Here is a 15954-nt window from a genome sequence, read left to right as displayed (position 1 = left end):
GCAAGGGCCTGCAACGAGCCCTGGGGCCCATCTCCAACCTTATATACCCGCCCCGGGCATATATTACCCGATCACCTACTCAGTCTTGGAGACTCAAGCTCCTTCCCAGACTTTTCTCATCTGATTCGAGACAGTAGAGCTTGCACTGAAACTGATATGGCCCCAGGATTTGCCCAGGCCTGCCGCTGTCATCCATGCTGCCCCAGGACTGCCCATGCCAGAATGCGGGGTGGGCTTGTACTGTCCGGTGATTGATGGAAAATCCACGACGATCTCTCGATCTGCCCGTTCAGCCTATTTGACCCTCCCCGGCCGACACACCACACCGTCCGCTTTGAGCTTAGCAGGCGCCTCCTCATGCGTTTGTTGGAGTGGTTGCGGGGTTGCCTCGGTCTTGTTCACCCCGAGTACAACTCTCCCCTCTTTATATCCCAGCAGCTAGCTGGCTCGATATCTCACAGGCAGGGACAGAACACATTATCAACCAAGGGTAAGAAAAGAAAAGAGAGCATAGAAGAAAAGAAAGAAAATGGTCAAGAAATACGCCCTCATCGGCACCGGCGGCCGGGCCATCTTCTTCTACACCGCAATCGTGAAAGACTTCCCTCAAACAGCCCAGCTCGTCGCCTTTTGCGACACGAACCAGACGCGCCTAGACTATGCCAATTCACGCCTTGAAGCACTCGGCCACGCCCGAATCCCAACCTTCCTGGCCTCTGATTTTGACCACATGATCGCAGAGACACAGCCCGACGAAGTCATTGTCACGACAATCGACCGCACGCACAATATCTACATCGTGCGCGCGCTGGAACTCGGATGCAACGTCATCACTGAGAAGCCCATGACCATCGACGCGCCTCGGTGCCGGCAGATCTTCGACGCAGTCGAGCGAACAGGCAACAGAGTGAGAGTAACCTTCAACTACCGCTACGCGCCTCACAACACCAAGATCTACAAACTGTTGTCATCCGGCGCAATCGGTCAAGTGAACTCGGTGCATTTCGAATGGCTGCTCAATACTCAGCATGGCGCCGACTATTACCGGCGCTGGCACCGCGATAAGCGGAACAGTGGGGGCTTGCTCGTGCACAAGTCGACTCACCATTTTGACTTGGTCAACTTCTGGCTGCAGTCCAGGCCCGAGACAGTGGTTGCAATGGGCGACCTCAGGTTCTACGGAAGGGAGAATGCAGAAAGGCGTGGTGAGACAAAGTTCTACTCTCGTGCGTATGGGAGCGAGAATGCGAAGGATGACCATTTTGCGCTGCATCTTGATCGAAACCCGCAGCTGAAGGCGATGTACTTGGATGCAGAGAAGGAAGACGCCTACTTCCGGGACCAGTCTGTTTTCAGCGACGGAATCAGCATCGAGGATACGATGGGCGTGATGGTGCGGTATCGCTCCGGTGCCGTCCTCACCTACTCTCTTACGTCCTACGCGCCCTGGGAAGGGTTCCGAGTTATGTTCAATGGCAGTAAAGGCCGGCTGGAGGTGGAAGTCGTCGAGCAGTCGTATGTCAATTCTGGTGGCGAACAGGCCCTAGAAGGGGCATTGGAAAGCCAGTCGATTCTGTTGCGGCCGCTGTTTGGCAAGCCTGTGCAGATTGAGATTCCCAAGGGGAGTGGTGGTCATGGAGGGGGCGATCCGCAGCTGCTGAATGATCTATTTGGAGAGGTTACTGGCGGTGATCCGTACAGGAGGGCTGCGTCGCATGTGGATGGGGCGCTGTCGATCCTGACGGGCATCTGTGCGAATCAGTCCATGACCACGGGGCAGACGGTGAGGGTTGATGATGTCTTCAAAGTGTAGTGCGATGGAGGAGTTTTGTGTTTTTTGATAGAGTCACGACTTCAGAATGCATGATAGAGCTAGAATTCTAGGCTGTTTCAAGCTGTTTCAGGTCTTGGTTAGGAGAAATGCGGCTCTTGTATTCTTGAGCCTTACCATTGAGACTCGCTAGTGCAAACGAACTGTGCGAGGCTTAATAGCTTGCCGCATAGGCCACGGCTAGTCTCTTCATCAGTCTGGATTCCGATTCTGCCCTTTGAAGTCGACAAGCAGTTGCAGGGACCCCAAGTTCTCTGCCAAACTGTGCATAAATATTCATATTCAGAAGAAAAAGACTATTATTTAGTCTACCACCGCACAAATTGCCTTATATTGGGTCTTCCCCATGTACCAAATCAATTTCCAATGACATCTTGCTTTGTCGAACAATGTCGGCTTTGTAACTAATGTAAGACCATGTTAATTATAGAATTCAATTCTAGCTCCCTCGGGAATATTATTCAATTATCTAGGAGTTCAGTCTTCTTTAAACGTCATGAGGTCATGCTCAAACATGGCGAAGCCTACATTATTAGGTCTTCTTGGAGAGCTTGTCCTACTCTGTGAATACCTGCAAAAAGCCTTGTTGCGGCATCCTCGAGGACTTTCAGAGCAGCACAGGAGTCGCTGATTCAGTACGCTCTGACCACCCAGATGCGGCCACAACCGTGAGTTTCAACGTTTTATAATGGGCCAGCGATAGACGACGCGGATAGCCATGACTAACGCTCTGTCCCGGCGTATTCGAGCCATGGAGGCAGACCCCAACGACTTTGGTGCTCTAACATCCGCCTCGACCGCGGCATTCATGGACACGTCCAGATCAGAAAAGGGAGTATCGACTAAGTCACCTGAGCAAGGCCTCGGTAAGTGCTATATGCACAGGCGGTGATATTCTGCGTCCCTCTAACAGCGGCAATATAGGATAGCCAAGCCAAATTATCAGCACTTTACTAGCAGCCCGAGCTCACATCAGCCCTGTCGACTTTTGGGCAGCTGGGAATTCACGCCATTAATGAAAACACGTTATTGGTCGATCATTCATAATCAAGGCTTTGATTGATTGACGTAAATGTAGACCTAACGCCCAGTTACCAGCAGGCAAATGGCGCTTATACTCGCCGCTGCGGGCACACGTTGGTGCTCAATACTCCCGGGAGGCAGAAGCAGAAGAAGGGACAGAAAAAGGCACTCAGGCCACACGACGTGAAATGAACTTCTAAGTTTTGCAGCAACCCACGGGTGCGTCGGTCTGCTCATCCGGTGGATATCCAATATGGCGTCCTGCGGTAGAGTGGCCTTTGGGTGAGCTCTTCCTTTGGCTGCAGCCAACACGCAACAGGATGCTTGCCTTGCGCTGTCATGCCACGGTACAGTTATCAACTACCGCGACGGAGGCGGGCATACTCCGATCTCACGCTGTATACTTGGTTTGCTGCAAGATCGCCCACGTTATTTCTATGGTGGCTGTGACTTTTCGCGTTCTAATGACTATGGTAAGATGCGCTTCGGTATACTTCGAATAGTTTGTTTAGGTTTTATACCACGATGAAATGAATAGGTCATGGTTAGCGTCTTTCCAGATTCAGCTGTTTTGTGCTGTTCTAAATTGCCTTCAAAAATCTAGGGTAATGAATTATTTGGTTACTTTTGCTAACACTCGGTGAATACAGGCGATGCGCTAATAGGTATGGGTTATTATACAGCATAGTAACCTTATGGATATAAAGTTGCTTTGAATATTGGTGTTCATTCATCATGATCAAAGACCATGCAGATTATATATATTCGCATCAAAATGCCAAAATCCTGGGTTCTATCACTAGATATCATGCAGATTCATATTTAGTGGAAAGCAGACGCAGTCCTCCAATCACAGGCCGGCTGGCCCAATTGGCAAGGCGTCTGACTACGAATCAGGAGATTGCAGGTTCGAGCCCTGCGTCGGTCATCCTTTTGCTTTTTCTCTTATCCCTAAGGGCCGATTTTTTAGGAACCAATTTTTGGTGCCGGTGGAGTATGGATGGGGATGAACGGGGCTGAGGTGGACCTGGTAGGGCTGCAATCGCACGTGACTTAACCTATGTAGTATCAGCTACAGTTTGGGTGCAGTCCCTGCGTATCAGGCGAAGAGACCAAAATATCTGAGAGGTTGTTGTCATTTCCGATTTTCTTTGCTTAACGCGACTCGTATCCTTTTACTCCGTGTTCTATGATTTCTTTACTTGTTTCGAGCTAGCCTTTATACCGAGATGAGACCATTCGTCTTCTTTATATTAGCTCATCTTTCAGTCTCATCGAATTGAAAAATATGCAACTCGTAGCACTAATTGTACTTGAATAGCCAGTGATATTTATATAGTTGTAGTGTCGACGCGCTCGAGTCGACGTTTTTGTGTGCATGGTATACTGTAGAACCAACACAATACGCTTCTAGATATCCGACAAGTACTACAGTCCGCAATCCAATGTCCTTCCACTTCACAAAAATGTCCTTCAACAACTTCGACATCACAGCCAACGAATTCGAGTACGCCTGCGAAACCGGTGATGCCGCCTTCATAGCTGACGTCCTTGACTCCGGCACCAGTCCACGAATCGGCCAGCGCAAGCCGCTCATGGCTGCTATACTCAACAACCACGTCGAGATCGTCAGGCTCCTACTAAGCCGCGGAGCACCAGACGAGTGTTTTGCTTTCATAGCAGACGAACGAGCATTATCGCCGGAGGCGTCTGATATCACTGGCAGTCTGCAGTTTGCGGCGATGCATGGGAGGGTAGATGTTGTTGAAGAGCTGTTAAGGATGGGAATTGCCGTTGATTGTGTTGACAGGGCTGGACGGACCGCGTTGGGTTTCGCGGCGAGGGCCGGCGAAATCAACGTTGTCAGATTGCTTGTTGAGGCTGGGGCTAGTTTGACCAAAGTCGATAAGGAGGGGATGACGGCATTAGATCATGCTGCGGCTGCGGTGGAGATTGAGGTTATTGAGTTTCTAAGGGGGGAAATGAGAAAGGGCAAGGCTAAGGTCTAGGATTGTGGTGTTGATTCTTTACTGTTGATGAGTTGGCTTTACTCAGTTCCGGGTTCACACACCGAACCTCTCTTATAGGTATTCCATATTAACACCAGCATGTAGTTCAATAAGTAGAGCGTATATGATTCTTCCATCTTGCTTGTGGCTGTCGTGGCATATAGTAGAAGGTCTATTTACTCTCGTTATTGTGGAATCTACGCCTTGTATAGCTGAAGTTTGAAGTTGGCGCAATCACAGCGCGAGTGGGCATCACGCATTTGCTATATCCATTATACTAAGAAGCTTGTTCTTCGCGATATTTAGCTGTGAGTTCCAGCCTTGCCGTGCTCGGAAATATCTGCACCCTCGTGACCGCAACCATTGAGACGACTATGTCTCCCGGTACAAGAACAGGCCAATAAATATGGTTAACGCATATCGCCGGAGTGCTCGTAAGAAACTATATTGGGAATCTCAATGCTGCTGGATTTGCGCTACGTTGGAACATATGGTTGCCACAGAATAGGTAGGACTGAGTTGGAATCCCGCGGGGCTGCAGGTGCTTGGACAAAGTGGCAGGAATTCTGACAATTATTTAGTAATCAAGTATGGCATTATTCGGTACATCGAATCGAGATTACTGATTATGCTAACATGATCCAAGGCGTGCAGCTGCATTCTGATTAGTGATCCTGCGGGATTGGTCATATATCGGGATTTGCACTCTGTAGAAGAGGTATATAAGCCACTAGATACCATATCATACTCAAATCTACATTCAGTTCGTTGTCCATCAAATCAAGCCTGACCAGAAGATTCGGGAAACTAATGGCCGCGCATAGCTACAGAAACATCGTCCTCATTGGTGTGCGTTGAATGCCCCCAATCGTTTAACATGCCTGGGCGAAACTCTAACCTGACCGATCACCAGGCCACCGGCTCCCTGGGAGACATCCTTCTGAAATCTCTCCTCTCAGAACCAGCCTTCAAAGTGACCGTCCTCACTCGGGAGTCCTCAAGGGGCCGCACCAGAATCACGTCAGCAGCGAGAGTAATCACCACCGCAGATTCCTACCCGCAAGAAGACCTAATCAGAGCCTTCCAAGGCCAAGATGCGGTCGTGAACGCGATCACCAGCTTCTCTGTCGCAGAGCAGCTAAAGTTCATTGACGCGGCTGTAGCAGCTGGGGTCAAGCGGTATATCCCGTCCGAGTATGGGCTTGACAACAACAACTCTGCTGCGCGAGAGCTCTCGCCTGTCTTCCGAGACAAGGGCCGAGTGCAGGATTATCTGCGGCTGAAGGAGGACACTGGTTTAACCTGGACGGCGATTGCGTGTGGGATGTGGATTGGATGGTACTATTACCCATTTATCTCCATATCCCGATTCATTTCATCTCTTCAAACTCTCTAGTCAACTTCATTCTATCCGATTTAGTTCCAACATTTGGACTGACCTCCAGCTGACAGGTCCATTCGCAACAACTTCCTCGGCCTTGACTACGGCACCCGCACCATAACTCTGACCGATGACGGACGAGGCCGCTTCTCGACAACCACGCTCGCCAACACCGCGCTTGCCCTGAACCGTATCCTACTCAGTCCTAGCTCGACGGCAAACCAGATTGTTTTCCTGAGCGACTTTGCCACGACGCAGGTCGAGCTCGTCGAGACGATCGAGAGGCTTACCGGTGAAACGTGGCGACGCGAGTCTGTCAATACCACAGAGGCAATCCCTGCGCTGACTGAGGCCTGGAGCAAGGGCAGTACTGAGGCTGGGTATGGATTGATCAATATCGGATTTACAAAGGGGACGTATAGTGGGCATTTTGAGCCGCTTTACCAACTGAGAAATCGGGAACTGGCACTACCAACAAGGGATCTTGAGGAAGTGGTCAGAGAGGCGCTGGGGGAGGTTGGGCATCCGGGCTTTGAAGGGTATGTTCATAGATAGATATCCGCTGGTCCAAATATCAGGCGTGGTAGTGTAGAGGAGCTATAAGGACTGTTCCATGGCAGCAAGTTCCCATCACATCTAACATTTAGGGTTGACCGCCTTGCTGGAAATGGGGCTAGATTATGATCTAGACTTCGACGGGCCTTTGGCTAAACTGGGCATCTTGATCGCGTGAACTCTTGACACGCGATTAAGATCCGGCAAGATCATAGAATGAACCTACTCACCTAACCATGCGAGTCTGGCCTACACTTATCAATAAAAGTGGAAACAGGTATGAAGTACAAACTTCCGACAAGTCGTAATTAACTGTGTTATGAATTTGGCTTAGCGCTTGGAGTTGGAGTAAGTGCTTGGAGTTGGAGTAGCTGATACTCCAATATTGAGGGGCTATATAAGATGACACGTGTATCTCCCATCTTTCTGTTCTGTAACTAAGTCCATGAGCTCGCTCTCTCAGACAACAATCACTTAGTTCTCTCTATTCTGTGCCAAGTTCTTCTGACCAACCGTGGATTTCACTACAAACTGAGCGCTGGTAATGCTCTGTGTTGTGGATGCTCAGAGGGGAAAGGGCAGGAGGAAACTGTATCAACTACACGAACGTAGCCTACTAAGGATCGGATGCCATATGACGATTGATTATCTATCTCGTTGACGAGAGATAGCTTCTTCAATATCTCTCAATCAATCTGTACAATACGTAGAGGGGTCAGATAAGGGGTCAGAGATTAGGCCGTGACAACCAGAATAAAAAGCCTCTACTAATAAGGGTTGACCCTTTTTGGTGTAGTGGCAAAATCTCTCAGGCCGCTAAAATAACGTGGTGTAAGCCAGCCACAGAGGCTCATCGTGTACACGATGAAGGTCATATGATATTTCCGTATCACTCTGGAACAATTCAACCTATCAACTTTAGGCACAACAGAAAAGGGGGCAAGGCAAATCAAGAATGATTCATTTATTCTCGCTCAGAGAAGTACTGTCCCTTAATTACGTGAGGAGATTAACTCCTAGCGACTTGATTCAGGATGGGTTGGAATTAGACTAATTAGACTAGTCTTTTATAAGATAAAAGTGAAAATTATCTAGGCATTTACCGCGCCCCAAAATCGACTAGTTGGCGAAGAGATGGTACGCAATTCTCTAAGAAAAGCTGCTGGCCTTGCTGTTGTCGGGCCATATATGCCGATTGAAGCCATTTCCTAGAGCGAGCTGGCTATTGAACGATGAAACAAAAAGTCATCTGTCAGTGGTTTTTGTCAAAGCATGGCCGTGCTGCGAAAATAAAGAAGTTTGTATGCGCCTGTCATGCAAAGCTCCGTGGTTTAGGCGTCTCCAGGTAAGGCAAGAAACTAGGACTCAGGATTAAGTGTACAAATCACCATCTGTTAATACCAGGGCTATGCATAGAATACTAAATTTCTTACAGTTTATCAACAGTTCTTATTAGAACTTGCAGTTTTATGTACATGATGTAGCATCCCTTTAGCCATCGACGCACGAAACTGACGCTGATGCTGATGCCAATATAACCACCATTAATGAAGCACAAATACAAGCGATCCAGAGATTGGCTTTGTGGCAAGTTTCTGAAAGTTGACTAAGAGCAGAAGCGGGATGAATGAACAGAATAAGGCTGGAACTGTGGGTATAGACATCCGACTGGAAACGGTTCAGTCCTCTATTTCAACCTCGCCTGAGTACGACGTCCATATACATTTCATGTGCCTCGGAAAAGACACTAAGTATAAAGGTAGAAATACTCTGGACCAGGATAAATAGATTCAGGGTGTTGGTCAACAACGGTTGGCGCGCTGGATAGACATATAGTGGCTATTGGATCGTTGCCCGAGTGTGCTTTTCCCCAGGGGTATCTCAGGACTGCGGGATAATGGCAGACTTGATGGGGCCCTTTTTATGACTGAAACCGAGAGCATAGGCTCGCTAATCACTAATGGTCATTCTGGCGTTGGTGCACTAGATAATGGTAGCGGGTCTCACGTAATAACAGCTAGAATAGAACGTGGACAACTCTTCTGATGGATCGATGACGTTCTGCACTTCTTACGGATAGGAGTACCGTGATATATAATATGGACTGTACCAGAAAATTCGTGAATATGTAGTAAGGTAAGAATCAAATATAGCTATCCGGTCATATTCTGCAATTGAGCCGGAGTAAACCTGGAAGTAAAACCAGTAGGATCCTGGACCTGACGCCCGCGGGCCCGAGTACGGCATGCTCACGAAATAATGGGCATAATAAGCTGGGCTGTGCCGTCTCTGACAGTTTCATAATTAATATTTTCTTATTGCGAGGCTGAATCTAATTCCAGCAGCAGGTCGGGGCGAGTACGGTGGAGGGGCCGCTTGCTTTATAACCAAAGTTGTGGACGCCGACAGCCCAGCGTTTCTATAAGTGCAATTAACAGATTCCATCTCAAGCAGCATGTCTCGCCACTATCTGCTTACTACATGTGGCTTGCTAGCTGTGCTTTTAGCCGTTGCTGCAGCGCCAGGCCGTCCCACGATCAATAGTACCTGCCGCTACCTCCCAAACGACCCCCAATGGCCCAGTACCGAACAGTGGCAACAACTAAACAACTCGGTCGGTGGCCGTCTAATTCGAGGCATCCCACTGGCTAGTCCATGTCACGGGGAAGAATATAACAATATCACATGCGGCGCACTCCAGGAACGATGGGCAAGTCCGCCTCCCTAGTAAGTTATGCCTCAATGCGCCTCGTATGTTTGGAAAGCAAGCCAGCCAGTCTGGTTTCCTGCTAACGACCGCTACTAGCTTCATGGACCCCGTCAATGTGATGTCCTTATACTGGCAAAATAACAGCTGCAGCCCGTTCATGTCCAGAGACTCTCCATGCAGCCTCGGAAACATTGCTCCCTACGCGGTAAACGTCTCCTCCGCGCAGGATGTAATCGCCGGGCTAGCCTTCGCGCAGAAGAACAATATCCGTCTGTCTGTAAAGAACACAGGTCATGACTTTCTTGGACGGTCTGCCGGTGCAGGGTCCCTGGCACTGTGGATGCATAATCTGAATGGGATACAGGTAGTCAACCACACCGGTCCGGTCTATTCAGGGCCAGCGCTCAGGCTGGGCGCAGGTGTCCAGGGATTCGAGGTCTACAAGTTCGCAGCAAGGTACGGTCTCAGAGTTACTGGCCCCTTTAATCCGACTGTCGGGGTGGTCGGTGGGTACGTCCAAGGGGGCGGGCACGGTGCGCTGCAGGGTGCATACGGTCTGGCCGCTGATAATGTGCTGGAATATGAAGTCATCACTGCAGATGGACGACATCTTATCGTCTCACCTGCCGAGTACGAGGACCTCTTTTGGGCGCTTAACGGTGGGGGAGGGGGGACCTACGCAGTCGTTCTTTCGGCCACGATGAGGGCATATCAAGACGGAGTAGTCGCAGGGGCTTCGCTCTCATTTTCTGTTGGTGGCAACGAGACTAACGCAGACGCAGAGATGGAGGCATACTGGGCAGCCATCTCAGCCTGGCACATCCAACTCCTGATCCACGACGAGACACCGAAAATGACCACTCTATTCAGCTTCACAAACACCTCTTTTAGCCTAGTTGCCGCTACGCTTCTGGATAATCCTGCATCTACACTCTCTTCAGTATTAGCGCCCTTTATCCAGTCCCTAGATGATTTAGGGCTGAACTACACCTACGAAACAAACACCCAGTCGTCATTTTACGACCACTTTGCACTCTACACGCCCGCCTTACCCTACGGCATCACGGTCACAAATTCGACCGTCGGTGGCCGACTGATCCCCCGTCGGACGGTCACTGAGAGGCTCCCCGAATTAGTCTCCGCACTGCGCAATATAACCTCTCACCCAAATATCCGGATCAACGGGATTGCGGCCAACATTACGCATACCCGGGTCGGGAATACACCTGCCTCAAATGCCGTTCTTCCTGCCTGGCGTGATGCGCTCTACACTCTGAACATGGACGCTTATTTTGAGCCGGGGGCGTCGACGGACATCATTCTGGGCCGTCAGGCCTTGACGAATGCAAATCAGGATCTTCTCAAACAAGTTACAGGGGGTGCAGGATATGGCGCGTATACGAACGAGGCAACCTTCGATAACCCAGATTGGAAAACGGATTATTTTGGAACTAACTACGACACGCTTTTGCGGGTCAAGCAGAGGTACGATCCGGGTCATGCGCTCTATGGAGCTGCGACGGTAGGCAGCGACTATTGGAGCATGCAAGGGGATGGGAGACTTTGTGTTGCTGCAGGCGCCTTTAGTTGAACCGTTCGAGGATGATATACAACCCCGGACACTCTTCCCCGGCGTGCCAGTTCTCTGTCGTGTATGGACCGGCTAGAGACGAGCTCGCGCAAATGAGCATTAGCATCTGAGCAAACAACTGTAAGGTATGTGAATAATGGTGCTAGGTACAAGTCGGACATAGTATAGCCTATTCTCAGCAAGAGTATTTAGCCTAATCTGACAGATTTAGTGTCGTGCGTGCTAACTTGATCTTCATATTTGTGGTTAGCCGCTATAAGCCGGTACCTGGAGTTCAATTTCCTTGACCGGGGTTCAGGGGGTCAATCAGAGCATACGTACTGCTCGTCTGTGAGACTATGGCATTGGATGACAGCATGATAAAAACAGCATAATATGACAAGACATTGAGGATCGTGCAGGAAACTTTAGGGCTCTGCTAGCGGCCGTCCATGTATCGGAACAGGCAAAAGGTGTGGCAACTCCTTCCAGCGCGATGTACTCAATGCAGGGCGAGATTGAGTCTTGGACAAAAGCAACACTTGAAAGGCTATAGCACAGCAGTATTATTATTCATTGTAGTATTCCCCGCACTGTGCGAGCTGCGAATATTAACCGCGACCATAACCGCGTTCTTGGAGCTGCATGATCTGCATCTCGAATAGGAAATTTCCCGGCAGCTGTCTTTGTAGCAATCTATAAATTTCCATGGTCTGATCTGGGGCAGACATGGAAAAATCAGAGTACACTCATACCCAGCCAGTCAGTGCTTGATCGCAGGCATGAGAGCCCTCGTTCCACTGGTCCTTGCCACCACGGCACTGGCATCCCCAGCGCCAGCCCTCAAGCCCCGTCTCGATGACGGGCTAGCACGCACTCCTCAGATGGGGTCAGCTAATTCTTCCTTTCCTTGCGGGTCCCAGATCGTTTCACTAATACCGATGTAGATGGAACACCTACAATCAATATAACTGCTTTCCCAACGAGAGCATCGTGCACGAGAACGCGCAAGCTCTAGTCGACACCGGCCTCGCCGACCTCGGCTATCGCTATGTGACTATCGATTGCGGCTGGGGCGTCGAGGACAGATTGCCCAATGGCACGATCACTTGGAATCCCGAGCTCTTTCCGCAGGGCTTCCCAGCGATGGGTCGGTATCTGCATGATCTGGGTCTACTGTTTGGAGTCTACGGCGACTCCGGGATTCTGCTGTGTGGGAGTCCACCCAACAGTACAGGGAATCTGTGTATGTCTTCTTTTCTCTGCCTTCTTCCGCTTGTTGCCGGGTGAAAATATGCTGATTGCCTTGCGATGACAGACTACGAGGATATCGATGCGAGGACCTTTGCCGAATGGGGGGCTGATTCACTGAAATGTACTCTATACTATATTCTTATTCTCTCTAGTCTTAGAATGCTAACAAGTCAGACGACAACTGCTACTCTGACGCCGCAACCAACTATCCAAACGTCAACTACGCGCCCTCAACATCCCCGCACCCCCGTTTCGCAAACATGTCTCGCTACATCCAAGCCCAAGACCGGGATATCCTATTCCAAGTATGCGAATGGGGTATCGACTTCCCCGCCCTCTGGGCCCCGGAAATTGGCCACTCGTGGCGCATCGGGAACGACATTATACCTCACTGGCGCTCCATCTTCCGCACGCTCAACCAGGCCGTTCCGCAAACCGACTTCGCCGGACCAGGCCAGTGGCCAGATCTAGACATGTTGCTTGTCGGACTCGATGGGGTGTTGACTGTGCCAGAGGAGCAAACGCATTTCTCGCTGTGGAGTATCCTCAAGAGCCCCTTGACGATTGGGGCTGCCATCCCGAGTATGAGGGCGAAATCGTTGGAGATTCTGAGTAATGCAGATGTTATTGCATTCAACCAGGACGCTCTTGGTGTCAGCGCGGTCTTGAGAAGGAGGTGGAGTGACGAAGGGTATGAGGTATGGAGTGGGCCGTTGGAAGGGTGGAGGACTATTGCGGCTGTGATCAACTGGAGGGATGAGGATCGGGAGATCACGCTTGATTTGCCGGATATTGGGCTGCAGTATGCTGGGACACTGCAGAATGTCTGGGCAGATGAGACCGTGAAGGGCGTCAAGACAAGCTACAGTAGTGTTGTCGAGGCGCATGGAGTGATACTGGTGCAGCTTGCTGAGACAGTAGAGGAGGGGGTGTATCCGGCGGATGTGTTTGCGGCCACGACTGGGTGAGTTTCGCTTTCCTATGATCAATGCCCTGGTGAATGTTGACATGTATGGCTAGTGATGTGACAACATTCTCCGACATCTATGCCGTCACCTCGAGCCCTAATTTTGTCCTCAATATCACCCTCACCGAGGTCGCTGAAGCTGCAACAAATATAGCTATCATCACAGACAGCAGCAGGAGGCCAATCTCAGCTTCTATCCCAGCTGGGTCTTCCTCGATATCAGCATCCGTCAGCCTAACCGCCGGCTCCAATAACACCATCACCTTCCGCAACGCGCCCCCCCTCTCTTTCATTACCCTCAGTCCCCCAGAACCAACCTACTATACCGGCACGCAAGACTTCACCCTGACATCCCCAGCAGGTGCATATACCTGCCCTGACACATACTGTCTTCCCGCTGGCTCCAAGATCGTCGATCTCAGCACAGGAAGCGCCGCAACGGCCCACATCAACTCTTCAACGTCCGGTTCCAAGTACCTCGAGATCGACTACATAAACAACGAGGTCGCATTTGACTCTTCCTGGGGATGGGGCTCAAACTCGCGCAACCTCACAATCAGAGTCAATGATAACGATCCAGTCAGACTGGAGGTTCCGCTGTCGGGACGCCATAGTGAGCTCTTTGGCCCAGGACTTGGGTGGTGGGATTCTAGCCGACTTGGGGTCCTGACAGATGGGTGGGTAAAGGGAACTAACGAGCTTGTGCTCGGCAATGAGGGGGGCGAAGGGGGATTTACGAAGTATGCTCCTGATGTTGTGGGCATTGCTGTGTATGACTGAGACGGGATGAAGAAAGATGAGAAGGCGAGTTGATAGCTTGAGAGTCCACCTCAGAAAACTAGGTACTTAGGATCTGCCGTTATGACTTTTGGGTCAGTAAGTCAACGGCTTATGTTCTTAGGAAGCAGGAAACAGCATGACCTGACAGATACTGAAGGACGTGTGCTTGTGGATCAAATCCTAGCTATAACCTCACTAACTCAGTGCAAACATCGTTAATGAGGCACCACCTCCTAGAGCCGCACACGATATGCGAATACACTTGACCTATGTGATCCAAAATCTCAATTCACGGCACAAGGGCCCTGCCAACCAACCCGACTACTTATCCCCATCCCCTCCATTCCTAGCCAGAAGCGCTTCTTGCACCGCTCCACTTCATGGTCTTCAAGCAAACTTGCCAATCTCACGGAGTCAGGCCAATAGTCAAGATGTTTGGCCACAATCAATCTTAGTAGGCATCCCGTTGTGCTGATAGAGCTGGCAAGTGTGTTTTTGTATACCTCTCGCCTCACAGCAGCTCTGCTGTGTACTCCAGTATTTCTCATAAGCCCTCTAAAATCTGCCAGAATGGCTCATTGGGCGAGCTCTAGGCATTATCTAAGCCATGGTATGTCCCGTATATCCACAGCAGAAAGGTGTCTTCAGCAAGAGCTATATCACCCGGCTTGGAACAGGCCAGTCCGCTGTTCAGTTCAGTTTAACAGCCGTACCGGTACGAGAATCTGAGGAATGTCCTCACCGTTTGACTATGGCTAGGAATTTCCGCGTCTCCCTTTACTTAAGGAACAAAGTTAGTTTCCTGATAACCAGGGCATTGTTGTCCGACTCTTGACTCTCTTGACTCTTCTGTCCCGGATGGAACAGTAGATCAACTTCCCACCTTGATCCAGTTCCGGCCTTAAGCTTAGAGGGAAGACACTATGCCGTCAGTTAGGCCACCTCATACACGCAAGATACCATTCGCACGCTCGGCAAACACCTTCCGCCTGGTACGCCTCTTGCATTATATAAGTACTTCTCAATGCAGACCCTTAAGCACCCAATATTGACCATATAACCCTCGCAACTCAGATACTCTTCCCGTCCACTTTCTTCAGCTTCAGCTTGTCAATCTCGATGCCTTCAATTGTTCTTGCCTGCCCAATATCAGCTCACAAGCTGAAAAATGCAACGGGTTCCGTCATACATTTACAGCCATCATATCACTCCCCTCAGGCCCCCTCGCATAGAGGCTGGTCCCGCATGTCTTGCAGAAGTAGTGCGGGTATTGCTTAGAAGCAAAGCGATATTCCTTAGTGTAATTTGTTAGCCTCTAGAAGATCTTCAACGGGATCAGAAGTGGCAAGTATAAAGGCGAAGTAACTGCAATAATCCGTGATCCAGATGCAAGCGCAACGGGGTTAGCGAACCACAACAACATCCTCAGAATGCTCATTTTTCAACTCTGAGGCTTTCGGGTATAGCATCAGGTAGCCATTCTTTGTGCAGATCGAGCCTGGGCTAGCCATTAACTTTGATCTCTGAATCTTGGCTGGGGTTCGTTCTGTGATCAGCGTACAGTTGCAGTTGACAACCTCCAACTCCTCCAAGGGTGTTGGCAGCTCAAAGGTAAATCTCGCCGCGCCACAGTGGCAGCATCCTCGGTAAGAGACTGGCATTAAGATTCCACAGCTAAGCTGACAGACGGTGAATGAAAGCAGGGAAATGGTTGCAGCTCCCCAGATACTCGCGGTCTTATAGGCACCCGCCAGAATGGCTGAGTGAGCTCTTGGCTCTCGTATTCTGACGCTTGAAGGATTCTTAGCTAGGCAGAAGCTGCTATTTTGGGACGCTTAATGCGACGCTGAATTCAAATGCAACAGTCAGCTCAG

The 15954-nt window shown here is 50.1% G+C and overlaps 6 protein-coding genes and 1 non-coding gene across 7 annotated transcripts; 6 read left to right on the top strand and 1 right to left on the bottom strand.

Annotated features, from left to right (window-relative positions):
- Positions 1-423: 423 nt before the first annotated feature.
- BDW70DRAFT_167247 (Gfo/Idh/MocA family protein) lies at positions 424-1813 on the top strand (the record flags this gene model as incomplete). The annotated part of the gene is made up of 1 exon (XM_073742179.1): positions 424-1813. The coding sequence occupies exon 1, from the start codon at positions 530-532 to the stop codon at positions 1811-1813; it is 1284 nt and encodes a 427-aa protein (XP_073596875.1). The 5' UTR covers positions 424-529.
- Positions 1814-3709: 1896 nt separating this feature from the next.
- BDW70DRAFT_t87 lies at positions 3710-3782 on the top strand. Its single transcript has one exon. It is a non-coding gene; the product is annotated as a tRNA-Arg (tRNA).
- A 538-nt stretch (positions 3783-4320) lies between these two features.
- BDW70DRAFT_159064 (ankyrin repeat domain-containing protein) lies at positions 4321-4863 on the top strand (the record flags this gene model as incomplete). The annotated part of the gene is made up of 1 exon (XM_073740633.1): positions 4321-4863. One exon carries the CDS (start codon positions 4321-4323, stop codon positions 4861-4863), a length of 543 nt encoding a protein of 180 aa, XP_073596874.1.
- Positions 4864-5740: 877 nt separating this feature from the next.
- BDW70DRAFT_149522 (aromatic alcohol reductase) lies at positions 5741-6799 on the top strand (the record flags this gene model as incomplete). Its single annotated transcript, XM_073739025.1, has 2 exons — positions 5741-6201; positions 6316-6799. The coding sequence occupies 2 exons, from the start codon at positions 5741-5743 to the stop codon at positions 6797-6799; spliced, it is 945 nt and encodes a 314-aa protein (XP_073596873.1).
- Positions 6800-9254: 2455 nt separating this feature from the next.
- On the top strand, positions 9255-11100 carry BDW70DRAFT_167241 (uncharacterized protein; the record flags this gene model as incomplete). The annotated part of the gene is made up of 2 exons (XM_073742178.1): positions 9255-9526; positions 9654-11100. 2 exons carry the CDS (start codon positions 9255-9257, stop codon positions 11098-11100), a joined length of 1719 nt encoding a protein of 572 aa, XP_073596872.1.
- A 761-nt stretch (positions 11101-11861) lies between these two features.
- On the top strand, positions 11862-14080 carry BDW70DRAFT_149520 (alpha-galactosidase D; the record flags this gene model as incomplete). The annotated part of the gene is made up of 5 exons (XM_073739024.1): positions 11862-11968; positions 12027-12325; positions 12398-12454; positions 12508-13297; positions 13354-14080. The coding sequence occupies 5 exons, from the start codon at positions 11862-11864 to the stop codon at positions 14078-14080; spliced, it is 1980 nt and encodes a 659-aa protein (XP_073596871.1).
- Positions 14081-14978: 898 nt separating this feature from the next.
- BDW70DRAFT_134368 (GFA family protein) lies at positions 14979-15810 on the bottom strand. The gene is made up of 4 exons (XM_073736493.1): positions 15642-15810; positions 15493-15578; positions 15270-15374; positions 14979-15219 (listed from the first exon to the last, which is right to left on the bottom strand). Exons 1-4 carry the CDS (start codon positions 15739-15741, stop codon positions 15151-15153), a joined length of 360 nt encoding a protein of 119 aa, XP_073596870.1. The 5' UTR covers positions 15742-15810; the 3' UTR covers positions 14979-15150.
- Between the last annotated feature and the right edge of the window lie 144 nt (positions 15811-15954).

Source organism: Aspergillus foveolatus (assembly GCF_047715535.1).
Source record: "Aspergillus foveolatus strain CBS 279.81 unplaced genomic scaffold BDW70scaffold_18, whole genome shotgun sequence".
NCBI classification, from domain to species: Eukaryota; Fungi; Ascomycota; class Eurotiomycetes; order Eurotiales; family Aspergillaceae; genus Aspergillus; species Aspergillus foveolatus.
The sequence above is the reverse complement of the archived record's forward strand: the minus strand, read 5'-3'. Positions and strand labels throughout refer to the sequence as shown.